This window comes from Balaenoptera physalus (assembly GCF_965194825.1).
Source record: "Balaenoptera physalus genome assembly, chromosome: 16".
Taxonomy (NCBI): Eukaryota; Metazoa; Chordata; class Mammalia; order Artiodactyla; family Balaenopteridae; genus Balaenoptera; species Balaenoptera physalus.
In genome coordinates this window covers 27,893,409-27,914,450 of record NC_138898.1, presented here as the reverse complement: position 1 = coordinate 27,914,450, position 21,042 = coordinate 27,893,409, and the positions used below count along the sequence as shown (strand labels likewise).

Sequence of the window (21,042 nt, the reverse complement as noted above, 5' to 3'; positions counted from 1 at the left end):
GCATCCAGGCTCAGTAGTTTTGGCACATGGGCTCTCTAGTTGTGGCGCACGGGCTCTAGAGTGCGTGGGCTTAGTTGCCCTGCGGCACGTGGGATCTTAATTCCCCGACCAAGGATTGAACCCACATCCTCTGCATTGGAAAGCAGATTCTTAACCACGGGACCACCAAGGAAGTACCTAATTTTAGAACATTTTTACCACCCCCAAAGAAACCCTGTACCCATAGCAGACACTCTCTATCTCCTACTCTCTAACCCCCTCTGCACTAGTCTACTTTCGGTCTCTATAGATTTTCCTATTCTGGACACTTTATATAAATTTAGTCTTACAATATGTGGTTCCTTGTGATTGATTTCTTCCATTTAGCATAATGTTTTTGACGTTCATCCATGTTGTACTGTTGTTCTTTTGAAAGTAATCTCTCTGGATTTTTCCCTCTGACTGCTTTTAAGATTTTTTTCTTTGTCTTTGGTGTTTTCACATTTTCACTATGATGTGTCTGTGTGTAAAAATTTATGGAGTCTCTTGACTCTGTGATTAATGTCAGCTTTCTATCTCACTAGTTCCCTCTTTAGCCACATCTAATCTGTGGTTTAACCCATCTGTTGAATTTTTTATTTTGGTTATTGTATTTTTTATTTTAGAAGTTCTTTTAGGTTTTCAAATCCACTTTGTTACTTGATATAGTTTCCTATACTTTGGCCATAGTTTCAAACTTGTTATATATTTATTTAAGCACATTAAACGTTTCTGTTTTATAATGTCTATCTGATAGTATTGCTATCTGAACTCTGAGTGTCTGTTTCTGCTGGTTTTCACTCCTATTGCCTTGTTTTCTTCTTCTGAGCCTGCCGGTTTATAATGGTCACATTCACCTGAGCCCTGAAGTCACCAGCACAAATTTGTACTGGAGGCAGATACGTTCTTTCATGTGTTCTGGTTTTAGCCTTGGTCCTTCAAGGGCAGAGCTGGCATTCACTTTGGACATTTTTCATCCCAGTGGATAGACTCTGTAGTCATTCAAACCTGGGTTCAGTCCCATAGTTACACTATCTGTGTGGCCCTGGACAAAAGATTTCCCCTCTCTGGGCCTCAGTTTCTCCCTCTGTACAATGGTGATCATCATTGTCCCTCCCTCATAGGGCTGTTTTTAGGATCTGTATCAGTTATTGGTTATTGATACATAGCAAATTACCCCAAAACTTAGCATCTTAAAACAATAATAAACATGTAGATCTCACAGAGTTTCTATGGGTTAGGAATTCAGGAACAGTTTCTTAGCTAGTTTTTGGCTCAAGGTCTCTCAGAGGTTGTAGTTAAGATGTTGCCTGGGGCTTCAGTTATCTGAAGGCCTGACTGAGGCTGGAGGATTGACTTTCAAGAAAGCCCACTCCTAGGCCTGGTTGGTGCTGGTTATTTGCAGAATGTGTAAGTTCCTTACCACATGTATCTCTCCATAGGGTACTTGAGTGTCCTAGCAACATGGCAGCTGGCTTTTCCCAGAACAGATGATCCAGAAGAACAAGGCAGAAGCCATAATATATTTTATGGCCTATACTTAAAGTCATACTCGTTTATTTTCACAGTTTCCTATTAGTTGCACTGTCAGCCCAGCTCAGGGTAGGAGGGAACTATACAAGGGCATGGATACCAGGTGTTGCAGATCATTGAGGGCCATCTGGCTATCACGTATCAAATGAGAGAGTGCATATAAAGTACTTAGAACCATGCCTGGCGTGTAGCATGTGCCCGTAAATATTAACCATCCCTAATAAGTGTCCTGGCTCTGCTCTAGGCGTGTAGGATCTACACAGCAACAACTTTCATTTACAAACATTTATTGAGCAGCTCTGTGTGCCAGACACTTTCCTTGGAGCCAGGGAGACAGTTGTAAACAAAGCATATCCTTGGACTTATGAAACTCACACAAACAAATGATAGAGAATGTCCTGCCAGGTGGTGCTAAGTGCTATGCAGAGCCACAAAGCCAGGTGAGGGGAGAGAGAACAAGGAGGGAAAGAGGGCTACATGTCTCTCCCCAGGATGCTGGTACAACTTAGGTGATGGCTGAGATTTTGACCTGATAAAGCCCCCCACATCTGTGAGCCCATCCTAGCATCACAGGCAGGTAGAATTTATGCCCACTTTACACCCATTTGCAAACAACCCAGAGAGGAGCTAACATGAGCTCTCTGAGTCCCCAAGGAGGCAGGATTTCTCCAAACACAGAGGTTCTCCAACTCGGATGCATCACCCAGGGTGATTGATTGTTAAGATGCAGAACCCCAAGTGTTCTAACTCACTAGATCTGGGCAGGGTCCAGGGATCTGCATTTTAAACAAGCACCCTAGGGGACTGACTGTCCACCTCTGAGAAACCTGTTCTGCGGGCTTCAGTGTGCAGGGGAGGGCATGCCCGCTCTGAAGAGTCTCCAGGTCCAGCCTCAAGGGAGGGGCAGGGCTTAGCCACACAAAAGGAGGGGAACAGGCTGAGGCCCAGAGACACCAAGCAATTGGCCCAGGGATCTACTACCTGCAGGTTCAGTTTTAGGTACACTGTAGTCAACTTACTTGATCAAGTATACCTCATGTTGTATATTGAAGAAAAAAAAAAAGGCCACATATTATATTCAGGTCCTCCCACTGAGAGGGAGAATTAATTTCCCCACCTCCTGGATCTGTCTGTGGGACACGCTGATGTGACAGAAGCACAGCTTGGGCACTGGGATTTGTTCTTCCTTGTTGCTTTTTGAAACCCCAAGACCACCACATGAAGGAGCCAGCGCTGAGCCTGTTGGAGGCTGAGACCACGTAGAGCCGAGATGAACCATCCTAGCCAAGGCTCCCTGGAGCCTGCCGATCGACAGACAAGTGAGTGAAGCTGAGCTGTCCTGGTGGGCCGCCCTTTGCCTGCAGCCGCATGAGTGACCAGCTGAGCCCAGCCCGAATTGCTGACACAGACAATCACGAACCACTATGTTTGGGGGTTTGTAATGCAGCAAAGACTGATACAGCCTAGTTACTGGGGAAGAGAATTTTCCTTCCTTCTCTTGTGGCAAGTTTTTCTTAGTCATGGTAATTAACACTAACTGCCCAACAGACAAACTCCAAATTGCAAAGACTTAACATAGGAAGCTTCATTCCTTGCTCAGTAAAATCCAGTGTGGATCTGGTGGTCCTCCTCTATCTTGTAGCTAAGGGAACGCATGGCCTCAAGGTAGCTGTGGAAGGGAAAGACAGGGATTGAAGCCCATCAGCTTTCAATTGCTTTAGCCCAGAAGTGACCACCCCTATGTCACTTCTACACACACACCATTGGTCAGAACTAGTCCTGTGACTGTAAGAGAGGCTAGGGCATGTAGGGGAGCATGGGACTTATTGGTGACGCTTGTCTTTGCCACAAAGAACATACCACAGGTATAATTAATTTCTTCATTTGTGTGGTTATCTGTTTAACATCTGTCTCCTCTGTTAGACTGAAGTCCATGAGGGCAGGGACCACGTTGCATCCGTCTTGCATGGGACCTGCTCTACCGTTGGTTGGCGTTAGGAATAGTTGTTGAATTGCTAGGTGAATGAATAATTGGGCAGGCCACAGTGTGATATTTTGTGTTTAGCTCCCAATTGCATATAAAATCCCCAATTAAATTTCTAACAGTCCCTCTCTCCCTGTAATATATAAAGTAATATATATGTATTACCTTTGATATTGTAAAACTCTTATACAGTGATCATTCAGTGAATACAAATAGAACATGAAAGTCTCCACTAATTGCAGTCAGGGGTGTGGTTATGTGCATTGTATGCTTGGTGAGAGTGGATTTGCATTTTATTTTTTTTTTTTGATTTGCATTTTTATGTGACAGTTTTCTTGTGCCTGCCTCAGAGTGGCCTTGGCAAAAGTTCCTGCTTCAAGGCAAAACCAGGTGAGTTGTTCTCTCTGTTGTGGTTTTGGATGAATATTTTGCTCTCTCTAAACCTCATTTTTCAGGAATTCCCTGGCTGTCCAGTGGTCAGGACTCCACGCTTTCACTGCCATGGGCCTGGGTTCAATCCCTGGTCGGGGAACTAAGATCCCACAAGCCACGTGGTGTGGCCAAAATAAATAAATAAATAAATAAATAATAAACCTCATTTTTCTTATCTGTGAAATGACAAGAGCATCTGCCTCATAGGGTTGTCGTGAGGCATAGATGAGTCTCTCTGTGTAATGTAAAGACCTGCCACTTGGCAGCCCCCATTTTATATAAGCTGTCCCCCCTTGCCCTTGTTCCACAGGCACCAGGGAGAACACAGCTTGTGAGGGAGCTGGGGCAGGGTCTATTGGAGGGTTTGGGGGAAGGGTGAAAGTTGGGGACTGCTCCGTGAGACCCTAGACAGAGCTGGGCCCTATTCTGGGTGATGCTGGGTGCACACAGAGGAGGCTGACTTGTCCCTGTCTATATTAGTTAGCATTTGCTGTGTAACAAAACACCCTAAAACTTAATGGCTTAAAACAATCATCATTTTATTTAGCCCATGATCCTGTGGGTCAGTTGGGGAATTCTTCTGGTCTGGGTCAGCCTGACTGAACTTTGAATTTGTAGTCAGCTGGGGGGTCAACTGGTGGCTGGACGATCTAGGATAGCTTCCGTCACCTGTCTGCAGTTAGCAGGCTATTGGCCAAGCTACCACAGTTCTCTTCCTCGTGCTTTCTCCCACTACCTCCTCCGTCTCAGAGTTTGATTTTGTTCATTTATCACTACCCCACCCTCCCAACCCCCCACATGTAGCATGAGCCTCAGGGAGGCTGCTCCCACCTATAGCTGGAGAACTGGTATGATTAATTAAGATAACTGCATTTCCGTTGCTGGTGATTGGTCAGGAGAGGTCACGGTGGCCCAGTTCTGGCCAAAACGTCTGTCAGGAGTGCTCCTGGGAAAGATTTCCCCATCCCATGGAAGAGCTATAGAGAGAACAGCTAACTCTGATTGAGGACTTGTTATGCCAGCCACTGTTTATTCGAAGTGCTTTAGCTAAAATAACCCATTTGATTCTCTTGAGTTAGGTATTATTATCCCTCATTTTACAGATTAAGAATCTGAGGTATAGCGTGATTAAGAAACTTGCCGAGGGTCAAACAGCTAGTGAGTGTTGGAACCAGGATTTAATTCCAGATAGTCTGACTCCAGAGTACTGAGTTCTCAAGTACTACCATGCCACCCTCCTTCTTCCTCTGGTCATGGATCTCTCTTATGTGACACCTGGTACTGCTGTAGCCGTTGTGCCAGCAGTTACCTGGGACAACAGAGCAAAGAGACAGAATGAGCCTAGGGAGACAGGTCCTTGCTAACAGCTCTGAGAGCCAAATCAACCAGCCCTGAAGCCCACTCCCCGCCTGTGGACCTCTTGCTTTGTGTGAAATACGTTTTCTTCTTTTTAAAGCCACTTTAACTCACGGTTTCAGTTACATGCAGCCAAAAAGTATCCTGAGACACCAAGACATCCAGAAGGAACAGAGGGAATGAGGGAAGACCTACTGGGTCTTCTGTTCTCATGAACCACTCAGCTGAGATTGACACACAAGGCCTCTGGCCTTTCACCCTGGGGCTGGTTTGGAGGCAGGGAAAACTCATAAGAGATGGGGAGAAGATGGATGAAATAACCAGGAGAAATGACAGTACTTCGTAATTCCTTTATTAGGCACAAGATAAAAACATATACTCATGGCATCGAAAACCCACAGTGTTGATATAGGGTCCTGGACCCCAAGTGTCCCCAGAACAGAGCTTGGGACTTTTCAGGAGGCCAGGGGACAGAACCTGCCTGATCCTGGCACCCAACTCTGGTGCTCAGGTCAGGGGCCACTGAGGTGGACAGGCCTGGCCCTTCACTCCAAACTACTCTTTTGAGTTAGATGAGGACCAGCCTCACCATTTGCACTCTTGATCTTCCAGCCCAAATCCTTGGCTCAGGCCTGGATGGAGAAGCCCTTGACCAAGAGGACAGAGCTGCTGGGAGCACAATTCCCAGCACGGTCTGGGCTCTAGAGTCCTGAGTTACAGGGGAGAGGCCTGGAGCCTTTGGCACAGGGATGCTTCCCTTTCTCTGAAAAGGTGCAAGACACAAAGGCAGCTGGGTTGTTTGTGAAAGGGACTGTCCCATGTCAGAGGTACCTGGGCATCAGCATGAGTGGATGCCGATACCTGCACTGTGGGTGCTCAGTGTAGACACTGCCCGGTGGGCATGGAAAGTGTTGTCAACTCTGTGAGCAGGACTTCTGTCTCTGTCGATCGCTGCTGTGTTCCCAGCACTGGGAGCGGCGCTTGGCACAGCGAGCGCCCGAGGACTCGGTGAGGCACGGCTCCTGTGCACAGCTGTGTGCAACCAGCACGCTCCACACACACCTCCTCCTCTCTCCCTCCCAGAAGGCACTTAAGGCTCGGTTCAGTTCAAAGAGGCAGGAGAGAGCTTAGAGATACCCCAGCCTCAACTGGCAGTCTGAGGCTGAGAGTCCAGTAGGGTGGCGTTAGCCGTAGAGACCCACATCTCTCTCTCCCTCCTCCTCCGCCTCCTCCAGCCCCAGCCCTTCTGGGACCACCTGGTCAGCCTCGCAGAGGCTGGATCGCGAGGGGGGTGTAGGGATCACGTTCTCCCGCAGCCAAGGGTGCAGCAGGATGCCTGAGGCCGTGAGCCGCTCAGCTGGCTCCCTTCGGAGGAGGCAGCGGACCAGGCAGCGGGCCGGGGCCGAGAGGCCCTCGGGCAGGGCGAAGGCCCCACGGCGGATCTTGCCAAAGAGCAGGGCAGGCTCTGAATCCTGGAAGGGGTAGTGGCCAGCCAGCATGGTGAAGAGTGCCACACCCAGGCTCCAGACGTCTGCTGCCTTGCCGGAGTAGGATGGCCGGGAACTGAGGATCTCGGGGCCCACATAGGCTGGGCACGCGTGCTTGTCCCACAAGGAGTCGTCAGGCCCGGTCAGCACGCAGGCATCCTCCAGGTTCTCCAGCACCAGCTTTGTCCTGTGCAGGGGGAGAGACGGGGGGTCAGATAGTGGGACCCCCCCACGCCACCACCCCACATTGTCACACTTAATGGCACCCATTTCCCAAGTGCCCGCTGGCATTTGCCAGACATGAGCCAGTTCTGTGAGGCTGGGTGATTAATCCCGTATTACAGATGAGGAAGTCTAGGCTCAGAGAGATTAAGTCATGTCTTAAGGTCACAGAGCAATTAAACTTGAACTAGGACTCTGAGAGGAACACATTTCCCGACTGTCTCTGGGGCGGGGCCCGGTGTGGGGAGGTGCGTACTCAGGTGGCTGAGGGCACTAAGCCTCTATTAAACCAGATGCAAACTTAGGGTCTAGGCAGGTAACAAAATTAGAAGTAGGAAGTGGGGACTGTGCCAACTATCTCAGCACAAACCCTGCCTAAAAAGGGCACCACTAACAACATTACAGTCAATATTTGGAGTGTCCACTGCGAACATGACCCTGGGCTAAGCTTCTACCTGGTGTATGTCATTTCACCCTCATACAACCGATGAGGAAGAGGCCATATTGCAGCCATGGGGAGCAGGGCTGGGATTGAATCCTGGCTCTCTCCAGCCCAGAGCCAGCCCTATGAGCTGCTTATGTAGTTCCCAGGGTGGCTCCATGGTCCCCTTTTCCACAAGAGAAGTCAGAGATCATATTTTAATGAAAACAATCCCAGCTTTTAAAAAGTTAGCAACCAATTTTATTTATTTTTTAAATTAATTAATTAATTTTGGCTGCACTGGGTCTTTATTGTGGTGCACGGGCTCTCTAGTTGTGGTGCGGGCCCAGTAGTTGCGGTGCGCGGGCTTAGTTGAGGTATGTGGGATCTTAGTTCCCTGACCAGGGATCGAACGGGGGCCCCTGGCATTGGGAGCGTGGAGTCTTAACCACTGGACCACCAGGGAAGTCCCTTTATTTTTTATTATTTTTTTGGCCGTGCCGCATAGCCTGTGGGATCCCAGTTCCCTGACCAGGGATCGAACTCGGGGCCCCCGCAGTGGAAGCCTAGAGTCCCAACCACTGGACCATCAGCGGATTCCCGCAAGCAATTTTAATTAAAAACACAAACGAACAGGAATTTGGGCCAAAAATAAAAAGTGTATGTAGACCACCATTTGCAACTTCTGCTTTAAATAACTCCCACGGGGCTTCCCTGGTGGCTCCGTGGTTAAGAATCCGCCTGCCAGTGCAGGGGACATGGGTTCGAGCCCTTGTCTGGGATGATCCCACATGCTGCGGAGCAACTAAGCCCGTGTGCCATAACTATTGAGCTTGCGCTCTAGAGCCCGTGAGCCACAACTACTGAACCCACGTGCCACAACTACTGAAGCCCACGCGCCTAGAGCCTGTGCTTGGCAACAAGAGAAGCCACCGCAATGAGAAGCCCGCGCACCGCAACAAATAGTAGCCCCTGCTCGCCACAACTAGAGAAAGCCCTCACACAGAAACGAAGACCCAACACAGCCAAAAATAAATAAATTAATTAATTATAAATAAATAAATAACTCCCACAGAGCACTCTAGACTACTTTAATAGGAAGCATACTATTACCACTGCTATTAATCTTGTTCCCATGGCACCACTTCTTGGGTGCCTGTCTGAAAACGCTGACTAGTCCTGTGAATCACTGCACAGGGGGTAGGCTGAGGTGTTAGCATTATTGGCCCATTTTTCAGATAAGGAAGTCAAGGTTCAGGCAGATGAAGCCATTGCTCAAGGACAAATTGCAAGTTAAAAAGTAGAACCAGGCTTCCCTGGTGGCGCAGTGGTTGAGAATCTGCCTGCCAATGCAGGGCACACGGGTTCGAGCCCTGGTCTGGGAAGATCCCACATGCCGCGGAGCAACTGGGCCCGTGAGCCACGACTACTGAGCCTGCGCGTCTGGAGCCTGTGCTCCACAACAAGAGAGGCCACGATAGTGAGAGGCCTGCGCACTGCAATGAAGAGTGGCCCCCGCTTGCCGCAACTAGAGAAAGCCCTCGCACAGAAACAAAGACCCAACACAGCCAAAAATAAATATAAAAATAAATTTTAAAAAATAAAATAAAAATAAAAAGTAGAACCAGAATTTGAACCCAGGTTTGCCTGATTCCACCATCCCTCTTCTGATGGTGCTTCTCAAACTATTGCCTTGAAAAGGGAAGAAAGTACTTTTCTCACTTCTGGGTGGTGGTCTGGGGGTGTTGTACTCACCCTAAACTCAAAATTATTTGAAGCTGTGTATTAGCTTAAAAATCATTATAAAATTTACATTCTACTTCTTACTAAAAGCATGTTCATTTTAGTATAGAATGTAAAGGAAAATAGAAAACCACCTTCAGGCAAACATCCTAGGAATAACTGCTACAGGCAGAATGGATGGTGGCTGAAATTAGTGGGTGAAAGTTTAAGGAGAAACAGGATATTTACATGCAGAGCCCCAAAGAACCTCAAAGTACTGATTAATTACGAGGTATTGCCCAAGGTATTTATTAATTATAAATGGTAAATTAGGAAACTTCCAGTGGAGAAACGTGGCAGAAGCCACCTTAACCAAAGATTGAGGTTAACATCACAGCAATCCGTATCAGCAGCCCGTATCTCCTGATAGGCTGGGCTGAGAAGGCCCTATGGCTCCTGTGGTATTCTTGCCAAAAATGCATTACCTCAATCTAACTGTGACCAGAACATCAGTCAAGGCCTTATCCGTGGCCACACTCACCTCTCCGGGTCAGTAAAGACGAAGCGCTGCAGCTTGAGGTCGCGCAGGACCAGCCCGTGCTGGTGGCAGTGAGCCAGGGTGGCGGCCATCTGGCGGAAGAGCGCGGCGGCCTCGGGCTCCAGGAGGCGCCGCCGGCGGCGCACCAGGCTGTGCATGTCCCCATGCGGCCGCGGGAAGAAGGCATAGAGGTGCCGCGTGCCTGTCAGGACCTCCACCGGCCGGGCCACATGGCCGTGGTGGGGCAGCCGTGAGTAGGGCTCCAGCACCGCCAGGGCCTCGCAGGCTGGGTACACCTGTGGGAGCATGGTGTGAACATGGGTGGGGACCCCGTGGGGCCCAGGTCGGCCTTGCAGCCGGTCACAGCCAACCCTTTAGACACTACTGTGTGCTGGGCCTTGTGCCCCAGCATTTCAGCAGCAGGTCACTCAATCCTGACCAAGCGGAGGGCCACGCGGCCAGCAAGGGACAGAGCTGGGATTGAATCCCTGTTCTCCATCATCTGTGCTCTTAGCTGCGAGCTCATATGGCCTTAAACCTCAGATAATTAAAAATAACAGGGGCTTCCCTGGTGGCGCAGTGGTTGAGGGTCTGCCTGCTAATGCAGGGGACACGGGTTCAAGCCCTGGTCTGGGAAGATCCCACATGCCGCGGAGCAACTAGGCCCGTGAGCCACAACTACTGAGCCTGCGCGTCTGGAGCCTGTGCTCTGCAACAAGAGAGGCCACGATAGTGAGAGGCCCGCGCACCGCGATGAAGAGTGGCCCCCGCTTGCCGCAACGAGAGAAAGCCCTCGCACAGAAACGAAGACCCAACATAGCCAAAAATAAATAAATAAATAAAAAAATAACAGGTAACCTGAACAAAAATAACCCCCCCCAAACAGAGGGAGTCCAAAAGGGCAGATAATGCAGAAGTAACTCATCCTTCTCCTCATCATCAATATGGCTACCATTCTCTAGGATTCACTGCCCACCCACCCTTTCCTTTATTCCACAAGCAGGCATTGAATGCCTACCTGTACCAGCCACTGGGGCGCTAACTTGACTGACAGCCATGGTCCCTGCCCTCCTGGTGCCCATAGTCCAATACATGAGAGAGTAAACAGGCCAAAAAAACTAAATACTTACGAATTCTGATAAGAATTGCAAAGGAATGCTGGAATAAAGAGTATTCTGGCAGGGGACACCTATTTTAGAAAGTGTAGTCCGGAAGGGACTCTGAGGAAGTGACCTGAATGATTGAGGTGCCCAAGGGATAAGCTTTCTAGGTGGGAGGCACAGGCAGTGCAAAGGCCCTGAGGCAGGAAAGAACCTGAGCTGCTCTAGAAACCCAGCCAAAGACCAGTATGACTGGAATGGGGTGGGGGAGGAAGGTGGGGCCCGTGGTGAGAGTGGGGAGGTTGTGGGGAAAGATGCTAGGGGTTTTATGGACATTAGATGGAAACCTTGCCATAGTCCTGAAAGGATGTTCAGAGGAAGGTGACTTGGAAGCCACACAGCTAATCAGTGGTAGGGCAGTCTACTCACTTTGGTTTATCTGCCTTTAAACCCTTTGCTTGTTATTTTGTCTATGACACACAGAAAATAAAAATAAATAAATAAAGCATATACGTATTTAATCCATGAAAAAACGTAAGTAGATGTGTTAAAACAAAACAAAACAGTTGGGGTGGCTTGGAAGCAATAATCCAAAAACGGAGACTTTTTTAAAAGTCAGGGCAAGCGCATCCCTGCCTCTGAGCATTTGCACTTGCTTTTCCTGCCACCTGAATGTTCTCCTCTAGATACCCACAGGGCTGGCTCCCCCAGTGCAAGTCACTGCTCAAAGTCACCTCCTCAGAGAGGTCTTTCTGGACTTCCCAGCTAAGATCACCTTCACCCCCTCCCCTCCCCACTCCCTTCTCTCCCAGCTCCTAGCTTCTCTCCATAGCAGTTAAGATCACCTGACGTATATTTTACTTATTCACCCCGAGCATGAACTGTGGCGGCAGAGCTTGGTCTACTTTTGAGCCACAGCATGGTACATGGTGCATGGTGCACGGCACGTACAAGTGCTCACTGAGAGTTTGTTGAATTAATGAATAAAGCGATAATCTAGGAAGACAGGATGTAGATCTTTCTATACACCGACCAGAAAAGCCTAGGCAATGTGGAAACGGCAGGTCGGCCCCCACAGTTCACGCTGGACATAGGAACAGGCACATCCCAGCAGATTTCTTTAAATGTTCCTGAATATCTAGGGCCATGTGAAAGCATGGTGCTTCTGGCTCCAGCTTGCCATGGTTGTTCCTCTCAGCATGGACCTCCCTCCCCAGGGGAACAGAAAAAAAACCTGTGGTGCTGCAGGAAGGGCACCCAGAGTTCAGGGGTTCCTTAGAGCACCTGGGGTAGCCCTGGGGACCAGCATCAGGCAGCCCAGAGCCCAGTGTGATGTCCAGATCTGGCCCTGCCCGCTGCACCCCCATCAGCAGGAGCTGGAACCACCATTGCTGCTCCTCCCAGTTGGATGGAAGCTTCAGTCCCTCTGCCTCTCTGTGCCTTCCCAAGGGGACCCAGCCCCCTTCTACCCCTCCCTGTGTACCTGGGTCTCCCTATCCTCCTTACCCCTGCCCACCAGAGCAAACCTGCCCTGCTTGTATCTGAACCACCTGTCCTAGCATGGGGCCCACGGCTCTGGGCTTAACCTGCTTGGGCCCAATCTCAGCTCCGACACCTCCTGGCTTTGTGATGTGGCAAGTAACCACAGCTTTCTGAACCTCAGAGCCTGTCCTCTCTCTATAGAATGGGCCCAATAATAGTAACTACCTCATAGACTGTGTGAAGATTAGAGTAGGGATGCAGACTAGACAATCAACCTGGTGCATAGTAAACACCTACGATTATGCTTTCTCATCTCTGTCCTTGTGAGCTGAGACCTGGCAGTGTCCTGTATGGGTCACTTGGCCCTGCCTGTTGCCTGAATTCTGCCAAGAACTCTGATTTCTGTCAGGAACCCTGGACTATGCCCTAGGATCCAGGCTTGATGCCATGTGGCTTCATGCATGGCCCTTCTCCTCTCTTGACCTCAGTCTTTCCATCTGTAAAATGGCCACCGGTAGGCCCAATGACCTCCAGGTTCCCAGGAGTTCTGATGTCTATCATATCTCATCCTACTCTTGTGCAAATACTTTAAATGGCTCCCCACAGCCTAGTGGGGGCTTCTTCCTAATGCTTTCACAACCAGTGGCTGCCAGCTCTCATCTGCTGGCCCTGTCTGCACCCCCTCTCCACTCCGGCCATAATGAAGTCCTTTTCGTTCTCTGAAGTGCCATGCTCTCACTCCTGTAGGCCTCTGCATAGCTGTTTCCCCTGCCTGGAACTCCCTTCTCCCACTTTTCCCTGGCTGACTCCTACTCAGCCTTTTCTGACTCTGCCTTTGAATATACTAGAGGCTTCTCTGTGCTCTCATGGCCCCTAAGCTCCACCCCAGCAACATTTATCATACTATGGGGCCTAAGCTGTGAATTCCCCCAGGGCTGGGACCATCTGGTTTACCTCTCGGTTTCAGCCCAGCCTGGAGCTTGACAGAGAGCTGGGGATTCACTGGTTGCTTCTCCAATAAAAACAGAACTAAATTAATATAAGGGTCCCTCAGCCCTGGCAATCCTTTCCGAGCCCCCTGTGATGCTCGCGGACAGTGGTCCCTGGGGAACGTACCTTGCAGATGTACTCCGTGCCTGTGGGGCAGTGCAGGGTGCGGTAGGTCCGGCTGCCCTCCTCAGGCTCCAGGAGAACATAGGGCCCAAGCCTGGAGGCAGCGGTCACAGCAGGGGTGTGAACTGGAGCAGGGGGTGGGCTCAGGGGCAGTTGGCAGGAGGGCAGCCTGGGCTGGGGCCCACATCGAGCATGTTTCTGGGTGGGACACTCAGCGTCTAGGTCATCATCCAACTCCAACCGCTTCTTCCTGGAGGGGGCACCCTCAGGAACAGCCAGAGAGGTGGCTCGCATCTAGAAAGAAGGGGAGAAAAGCACTAAAGTAAGGCTGCTTGGTGTCCCCTCTTTTCCTCTGCTGGTGGGAGGATACACTTGCACAGCCTTTATGAACGGTGACTTGGCGGTGTGCATTAAATGGACAAATGAGTATACCCTTGACTGGGTGTCCCACTTCTGGGAATTTATCCTTCAATTAAAATGCCTACCAAAAAATTAAATATGTGAAAGGCTGCTAATCAGAGCCTTGTGTCTAACAGTAAAAAGCAGGAAATTCCCCCAGTTGTCCAGCAGTAGAAGACTGGTTAAAACATCATGGTACAGCCACACAGTGGAATACCATACAGCTCTGAAAAAGACCAGGAACTCTCTACATACTGATGCAATGATGCAAGTACAAGGTTATCCCTACAGCCCATATGATAGAAACAATTAAATGTCCATCGTTAGGAGACTGGTTAAATACATTATATTCCTCTATATGTGGAACAGTTGTAGCCATTTAAAAGACTGAGGAAATTCTTTATGTGCTAATTGGAAAGATCTCCAGAGTGAACTGTTAAGTGAAAAAAAAGTACAGTGGAGAGATGGACTTGATGGTTGGTGAGAGGGAGGAAGAGAGACTTTGCACTGTATCTGTTGAGTGCTGTAGTATAGGCAGCTATTACCTCTGAAAGGTAGGGAGGGATGGAAGGAGGGGGAGGAGGAGTAGGGATGATGAAGGATGATGAATCAATGAAGTGTATACTGAATTTACATATGAATGGATGTTCTGGAATGAATATACTTATTGTCAAGTGAACAAAGCTAGCTGCTGAACAATATACCCAAGATGATCTCATTTATGTAAAAAACCCCACCAGCATGTAATATGATGTATCTGCATATTTGTATATATAGGTGTGTAAATGCACAGGAAAAGGTCTGGAAGGACCCAGACTAAATTGGCCACAGTAGCTTCTGGCCTCCTGAGAGACTCCAGGAGAGGAAGGGATTTGGTAGGGAGGCAAGGGAATTTTCAATTTCAATAATTTAAAATAAAGATTCCACATTCATTTAGTACTTGAGTATTTCAAAACAGATGGAGTGTATTTCTTTTTTAAAATGTGAACTTTGTCTACATGCAGAGTTAGTCCACCAGCCAGCTCAGTTTTACCATCAGGTGAGAATGAGGCCGGGAGGGGAGGTCTCTCAAAGCCCCAAGATTCACTCATTCAACTTCAGAGGAAGCACTCCCCACCCCCACCCCGGGCACAGCTGTGTCATTGTGTGTGTGGTGGGTAGAGGAGAGGGCAAAGGCGTGTCAGGGAGGAAAGGTTCTCTCCAGGACCCGTCTGACCACCCATCCAGGCTCCAGATGAGCAACAAGGAGGCCCAGGTATGAGGTGTGAGAGGGAGATAGACTTCAGCCAGGTGAAGACCTTCCCAACAGTCCTAGGCAGGATTAGGGGGAAACATCACTCAGAGTCAGCTCTCTGACTGAGAGATCTCTCCAATCTCTCCAATCATGCCAAATGCATGGGCTCCCAAATGCATGGGCTGCCTTGGGAGGGAGGGAGCCCCCATCTTGAATGAAAGAACATAATCCCATCTTGGTAAGAATGCAGTAGGGGGTGACTGTAATCAGATATTCCCTGAATGTCATCCTGGCTCAGACCCTTCCTGGCTGGAGAGCCCTAGGCAAGTTCTTCAAAATTCCTGAGCCTCCATTCCCTCATCTGTAAAGTGGATGCAAAGCCCATAAGATTTTTGTGATGTTGAAATGAAAATACAAATAAATTAACATGGCCCTGTTGCAGGGTAGGTGTCAGGAAATGGTCACTACTGTTGGTTTATTATTATTATTATTATTATTATTATTATTACTCACAGCTGAAGATGCTGAAGTGCTACCCTTGGGAGTCTCAGAAACTTCTGCAGGGATGAGGTTAGGATGACACTCCTTACTGCACTGGCTATTCAGAGAGTAAAGCAAGATGATCCCTGTCTGTGTAGATGCTTTGTGCCCTGCAAAGCCTGAGACTCCCTGGAGTGGCTCTCCCATGGCCACATCAGCACCCCAGGCTGCTTTTGCCCTATCCAGGGCTCAGAGCCTGGTCGGGCCTGGGATAAGCTCCATTGGACAGATGGGGTAACTGAGTCTATAGGTGAACAACGGAATTTGCAGGCCGCAGGGCAAGATTAGAATCTCTGCCGTAAGATGGAGGCAGCCCCTAATTTCTACCTCTTGCTATTCCCTGACACCCGCAGGGGAATAAGGGCGGGTCATACCAAACACACATACTCACACAACCCAGGGCAGACGGGTGTACACACGCCTCCCCAAAACACACTCTGTCCAAGCCAGCCAGCCAAGGCACACATACAGGGCAGAGAGGGGCACCCACATCATTAAGAGACACACACCTCGCCCTCCACCGGCAAGCGTGCACGCACACGCACACAGAGCTCTCCCAACTATCATACGACTGCAGGACAGATACCAACAAGGCCACACGCTCAGTCTGACCCCGCCGCCCACCCCGCCCCCACGCCCCCACAGCGAAGGCAGTGGGCGGCCTCGCCCAGTCCTCGGCAGCCGGGATCGGAAGCCGTAGGAGAGGAAGCGGCGGAGGGGCGGGGGTCCCGGAGCAGAAGGTTCAGCGGAAACCGAGGGCCGGCGAGGGGCCTCGGAGGGGCGGGCAAAGGGAAGGAGGCTGGGCCCCTGGGCTGAGATAAGAGGCCTCGCCCCCACGCCCCAGAATCAACAGGTACAACACACACAGTCGGCAACAACAGAATACGCGCGCATCCTACAGCTCGCAAACCGGTAGCCGTCAGGCCCGTCACACCCGTGGCCCATGCCCTCGCGCCGCGTCCTGGCTGCCCTTGACCCTGCGCCCTCCCCCCCCCGCCCACGGGCACCCCCGTCCCCGCACGGCCCGCACCTGCCGCCCGGTGCCCAGCCCTCCGCATAGCTCTTAAGGTTCCCGGAGACACAGCCCCACCCGGACCCCACTGGCCCACGCGGACCCCGGCAGATCCGCACGGACACATCCCACAGGTAGACAGGCTCCCCCCGGCCCCCAGTGACCCCACAGACCTCCCCGCACCCAGCCACACAACTCCCCTACCCGCCCCACACTCACACAAACGCGGACACCACACACCCTCCGCCCCCGGGACACGCTGCCACGCCCCGCGGGTACGCATCCTCCCGCCAGCCTGATCGGCCACGCTCGGCGACCCCACGCCCTGCGGGGCCGCGTCACCTGGGCCCGGAGGGAACACTCAGCCCAGGTCGCTCCCCGGACCGTGGGTTTCCTTAAAAGTTGTGTGTATGAGTGTGTGTGTGTGTGTGTGTGTGTACGTGTGACACGCGGCAACCCCAGCCGCCCCGAGGCTCCCGGCCGCCCCTCAGCCCCTCCGGCCGCAGCCTACCGCCCCCGCCGGGTACCCTGCCCTCGCGCGCGACGGAGTCCTGGCGCCGGCCAAGCTCAGAGTCCCCAGGCACCCCGGGGTGGCCCGCACTGCTCCTCCGTGGCTGAGCTCGGCTCCGGGTCGGGCTGTGGCTTCGGTCCCCAGCAGCCGGACGCGTGCGGAGCCGCCGCCGCTTCCGCTGCGAATGTCTCTCGAGGGCGCCGAGCGCCGGGCTCCAGCTCCGGCCCGGGTGATGTAAACCTGAGCTAATCAGCCACCGCCTGATGCCCTCAGGCCCGGGATTGCACCATCCCCTGAGCCCCGCCCCCCGGGGTCACCTCCGAGCGCGCCCCGCCCCACCCCTTCCGTGCGGTCCGCTTGCGGTCCCGGAACCCCTCCCGGCTCTCTAGGGGTGTCTTGTTTCCACCCCCGCCCCCTGCCTACCCCTCCCGCCCCGTGCTCGAAGACTCAAAGCGATGCCGGTGGCTGGCTCTCCCTATCACCTTGGAAAAAGCATTTTGCTTTTCTGAGTCTCAGTTTTCCCATCTGTGAAATAGAAGAACATCCTTCTTTCTCAGGATGGGGCGGAGGAGAAAAAAAGCAAACCGTGACAGTTTTCTGGGTGCCCCCCCCCCGCGGTAATAAAGCACTTGCCCACCATTGCTTTATTAAACGTTTAGGAGAACCCTGGGCAGGCCGGAAGCTCCATTCTCCCCCATTCTACTAAGGGGCAGCCTGAGGCCCAACTATGTGAAAGCAACCCAGGAGCTTTGCAAAGACCACAGACTTAGGAGCTGACTCTGGGCTCAACAGTACCGTTGTGGTGCCCTGGGGAGGCCTGGGTTCTGGTGGGCTTCACAGCACTTATTTAATAGAGGTAGTGCAGCCTGGTAGTTAAGAGCAAGTCCCCTGGAACCGGCCTGCCTAAGTGTGCCCAGACCCTAACTCTGCCCAGACCCACTGTGTTCAGACCCACTGTGCTACCTCAGGAAATGGATTAAATAAGTTAACACATGTTAAATGCTTAGAATGCATGGCACATGGTAGATGCTCAGTAAACAGAGTGGAGACAGTGGAGGCTCAGAGAGGGACAGCACCCATAACAGGACTTGCACCCCAGGTGTGGGAAGCCCAGGTGCCACTCGCTGTTTGGTGAAGCATCCCTGTGCAGCCCCGGGGGTCCAATCCCTTTAAGGCCTTGATGTCTGAATTCACCAGTGTCAAAAAATAACTCCTCCAAGCAGAGGTTGATGGGAGGCAGGTGGAGTCACCTTTGTTTCCTTGGTTGCAGAACTCCAGGGACCAGCTCACCTGTGTCTCAGAGCCTTCAGGGCACACCAGGGGGTTCTGGGATCTCATTTAACCCTGGAGATTCCCATGCCTGGGAGGGATGAATGAGCTCATTTTCTACACCAGGACCTAGACTCAGTTGGACACTCCCACAGCTGTAGGGGGCAAGGAAAGGCTGGGATGTTGTTTTCCCAGCGCCTCTCTGAAGCCAGACTGTGGCTGCGTTTGCTTATACATTCCTAACTTTGTTTCATGCTGTGTCAGACCCTGTTCTAAGTGCTGGGAACTCAGCAGTGACAAGACTGACTCATCCCTGCCCTCATGGATCTTATAAATCAGTGGGGAGACAGACCATTCTCAGGAAAATAAAATCAATAAACCAAGATCATTTAAAATAGATTATGTGTCATGTATTTTCTTGAATAAATAGCATAGATTTATTCTCTATCAGATATGACTGAGGGCTGGCTATTTTCAGTAGGGCTCATCAGGAAGGTGATGTTTAAACTAAGATCTTAAGGAAGAGAAGGGGTGAGGAGTGCAAAGATGTGAGAGGAGACGGAGGAAAGAGTAAGTGCAAAGGCCCTGGGGCACTTAAGGAACTGTGAAAAGGGCAATGTCACTTCTATTCTATAGATGAGTCAAGGTGAGGGGCTTACCCACGAATACCCAGCTTATTATATGAAGCAGATTTGAGATCTGAACCTGGGGCAGCTGACTCCAGTGCCACAATGTCCAGGGACATTTCACAATCTTTGCAACCCAGAAGCCTCCTCCAAGACTTGTGGGTATGGTCACTGAAACTGTATCTTGGGCATGGACCCCAGGTTTGGGGACCTTATCACAGTTAGGGGTATCAAATCTCAATTCTCTAGACCAGCACTTTTCAATAGAACATAACAAAACCAAATATGTAGTTTCAGATTTTCTAGTTATGCATTAAAGAAGCATAAAAAGAAACAGGTGAAATTAATTTTAATAATATAGTTTATTTAATCCAATATATATATAGCATATTATAATTTCAACAGATAGTAAAAAATTGTTAATGAGATAACCTAAATTTTTTTCATACTAATATCTTCAAAATCTGGCATATATTTTATGCTTAGTTTGGACACAAATCAGCATGGAAGCTAAATTGTCAGTGGTTAAAGTAAAATTGTCAGTGGATAAAGAATGTTAAAGTATCAAAACAATTATGGTTTGTTTAATGGAGAAAATGTTTTACCTGTTTTAAAATTAAAATTAAAAAAAATGAAAAATTCAGTTCCTCAGTCACCCTAGACACACTTTAAATGGTCAATAGCCACCTGCAGCAAATGGCTACCATACGGAGTAGCACCACTCTAGACATCCTTGGCACAGGGTCCAGCGAGTATAGCAAAGAAGTGAAGAGCCTGTTGGGTCTACAACAAAGATGCCAAATAGCCTTGAGCCTCAGCTTCCGCATCTATAAAATGGGATTAATTATACCTTCCTTGCATTGTAGTCTTCAGGATTAAATGTACTGAAGCATCCTTATGTCATAGTCAAACCACATTTCCTGGGTTCAAATCTTACCACTGCCGAGTAGGGAGATTTTGGGTAATTTACTTAAGCTCTCTGTGCCTCAGTTTCCTCATCTGTAAAATGGAGATTTTAATAGTATCTACTTCATTGGTTTGTCATGAGGATTAAATGACAATGTTTGTGAAGTGCCTGGAATATAAATACTATATAATGGGACTTCCCTGGTGGCGCAGTGGTTAAGAATATGCCTGCCAATGCAGGGGACACGGGTGCAAGCCCTGGTCCAGGAAGATCCCACATGCCGCAGAGCAACTAAGTCCGTGCACCACAACTAGTGAACCTGTGCTCTAGAGCCTGCACGAGCCACAACGACTGAGCCCACGTGCCACAACTACTGAAGCTCGCACACCTAGAGCCCGTGCTCCGCAACAAGAGAAGCCACCACAATGAGAAGCACATGCACTGCAGCAAAGACCCAACGCAGCCAAAAATAAATACATTTATTTTTTTAAAAAAACAAAATAAATGCTATGTAAGCATTTGTTAAAAAGTGAGAAAATAAAAGGAGACCAACACTCCCCCCTCAAATTAAATGCAAAAATGTGCACTTTCCTGAAGAGAGAGTTTGGCTTTCATGAATTTCCTTCTCTCCAGGCTCAGAACATCCCTCTGCCCAGGTCCCTGAGCTAAGCAGGCTGCATTTCTATTTGCTGTAGTTCTGAGGACCCTCAGCAATGCTGGGAGGAACTCAGAGGGAGGAGAGGAGGTGGGGTCCGGGGAGTGCTGTGCTTAACTTCCTCTCCACCCAGGTGTTGCTGGTGCCTGCTGTATGCCTGAAATTCCACCACTGGTGTCCTCAAAACTTTCATCTTTAGGTTTTCCCCTACAAAAGTGAAACGATGGCTTAGAAAGAGTTCTGGTTGCATTCCAGATCTGGCTGAAGCCACTCACCCTGTGAGATTGTGGGCAAGTCTTCTCCTCTTTGGGAGCCTTAATTTTCTTATGTGTAAACTAGGAGGAGAGTTGGATTAGGTCAGGGTTTTCCCAAATATGTTGCATACAGCAGTAGTAGGATGCCAGATGGTTTTAGGGTCTCAAGACTCTATTAAATAACATTGAATCATATTGTGATACACGTATTTCCTTTTGATTTTCTT

General features: G+C 49.9%; 1 protein-coding gene across 3 annotated transcripts; it reads right to left on the bottom strand.

The window, feature by feature from the left end:
- Positions 1-5,653: 5,653 nt before the first annotated feature.
- TRIB3 (tribbles pseudokinase 3) lies at positions 5,654-17,371 on the bottom strand. Of its 3 annotated transcripts, none has more exons than XM_082432214.1 (4): positions 17,121-17,371; positions 13,412-13,702; positions 9,717-10,009; positions 5,654-6,997 (listed from the first exon to the last, which is right to left on the bottom strand). In XM_082432214.1, exons 2-4 carry the CDS (start codon positions 13,700-13,702, stop codon positions 6,508-6,510), a joined length of 1,074 nt encoding a protein of 357 aa, XP_082288340.1. In that variant the 5' UTR covers positions 17,121-17,371; the 3' UTR covers positions 5,654-6,507. The 3 variants fall into 3 exon arrangements, with proteins under 3 accessions (XP_082288340.1, XP_082288341.1, XP_082288339.1); XM_082432215.1 differs by having other exon boundaries at positions 17,126-17,371; XM_082432213.1 differs by lacking the exon at positions 17,121-17,371 and adding an exon at positions 15,555-16,573.
- Positions 17,372-21,042: the final 3,671 nt, after the last annotated feature.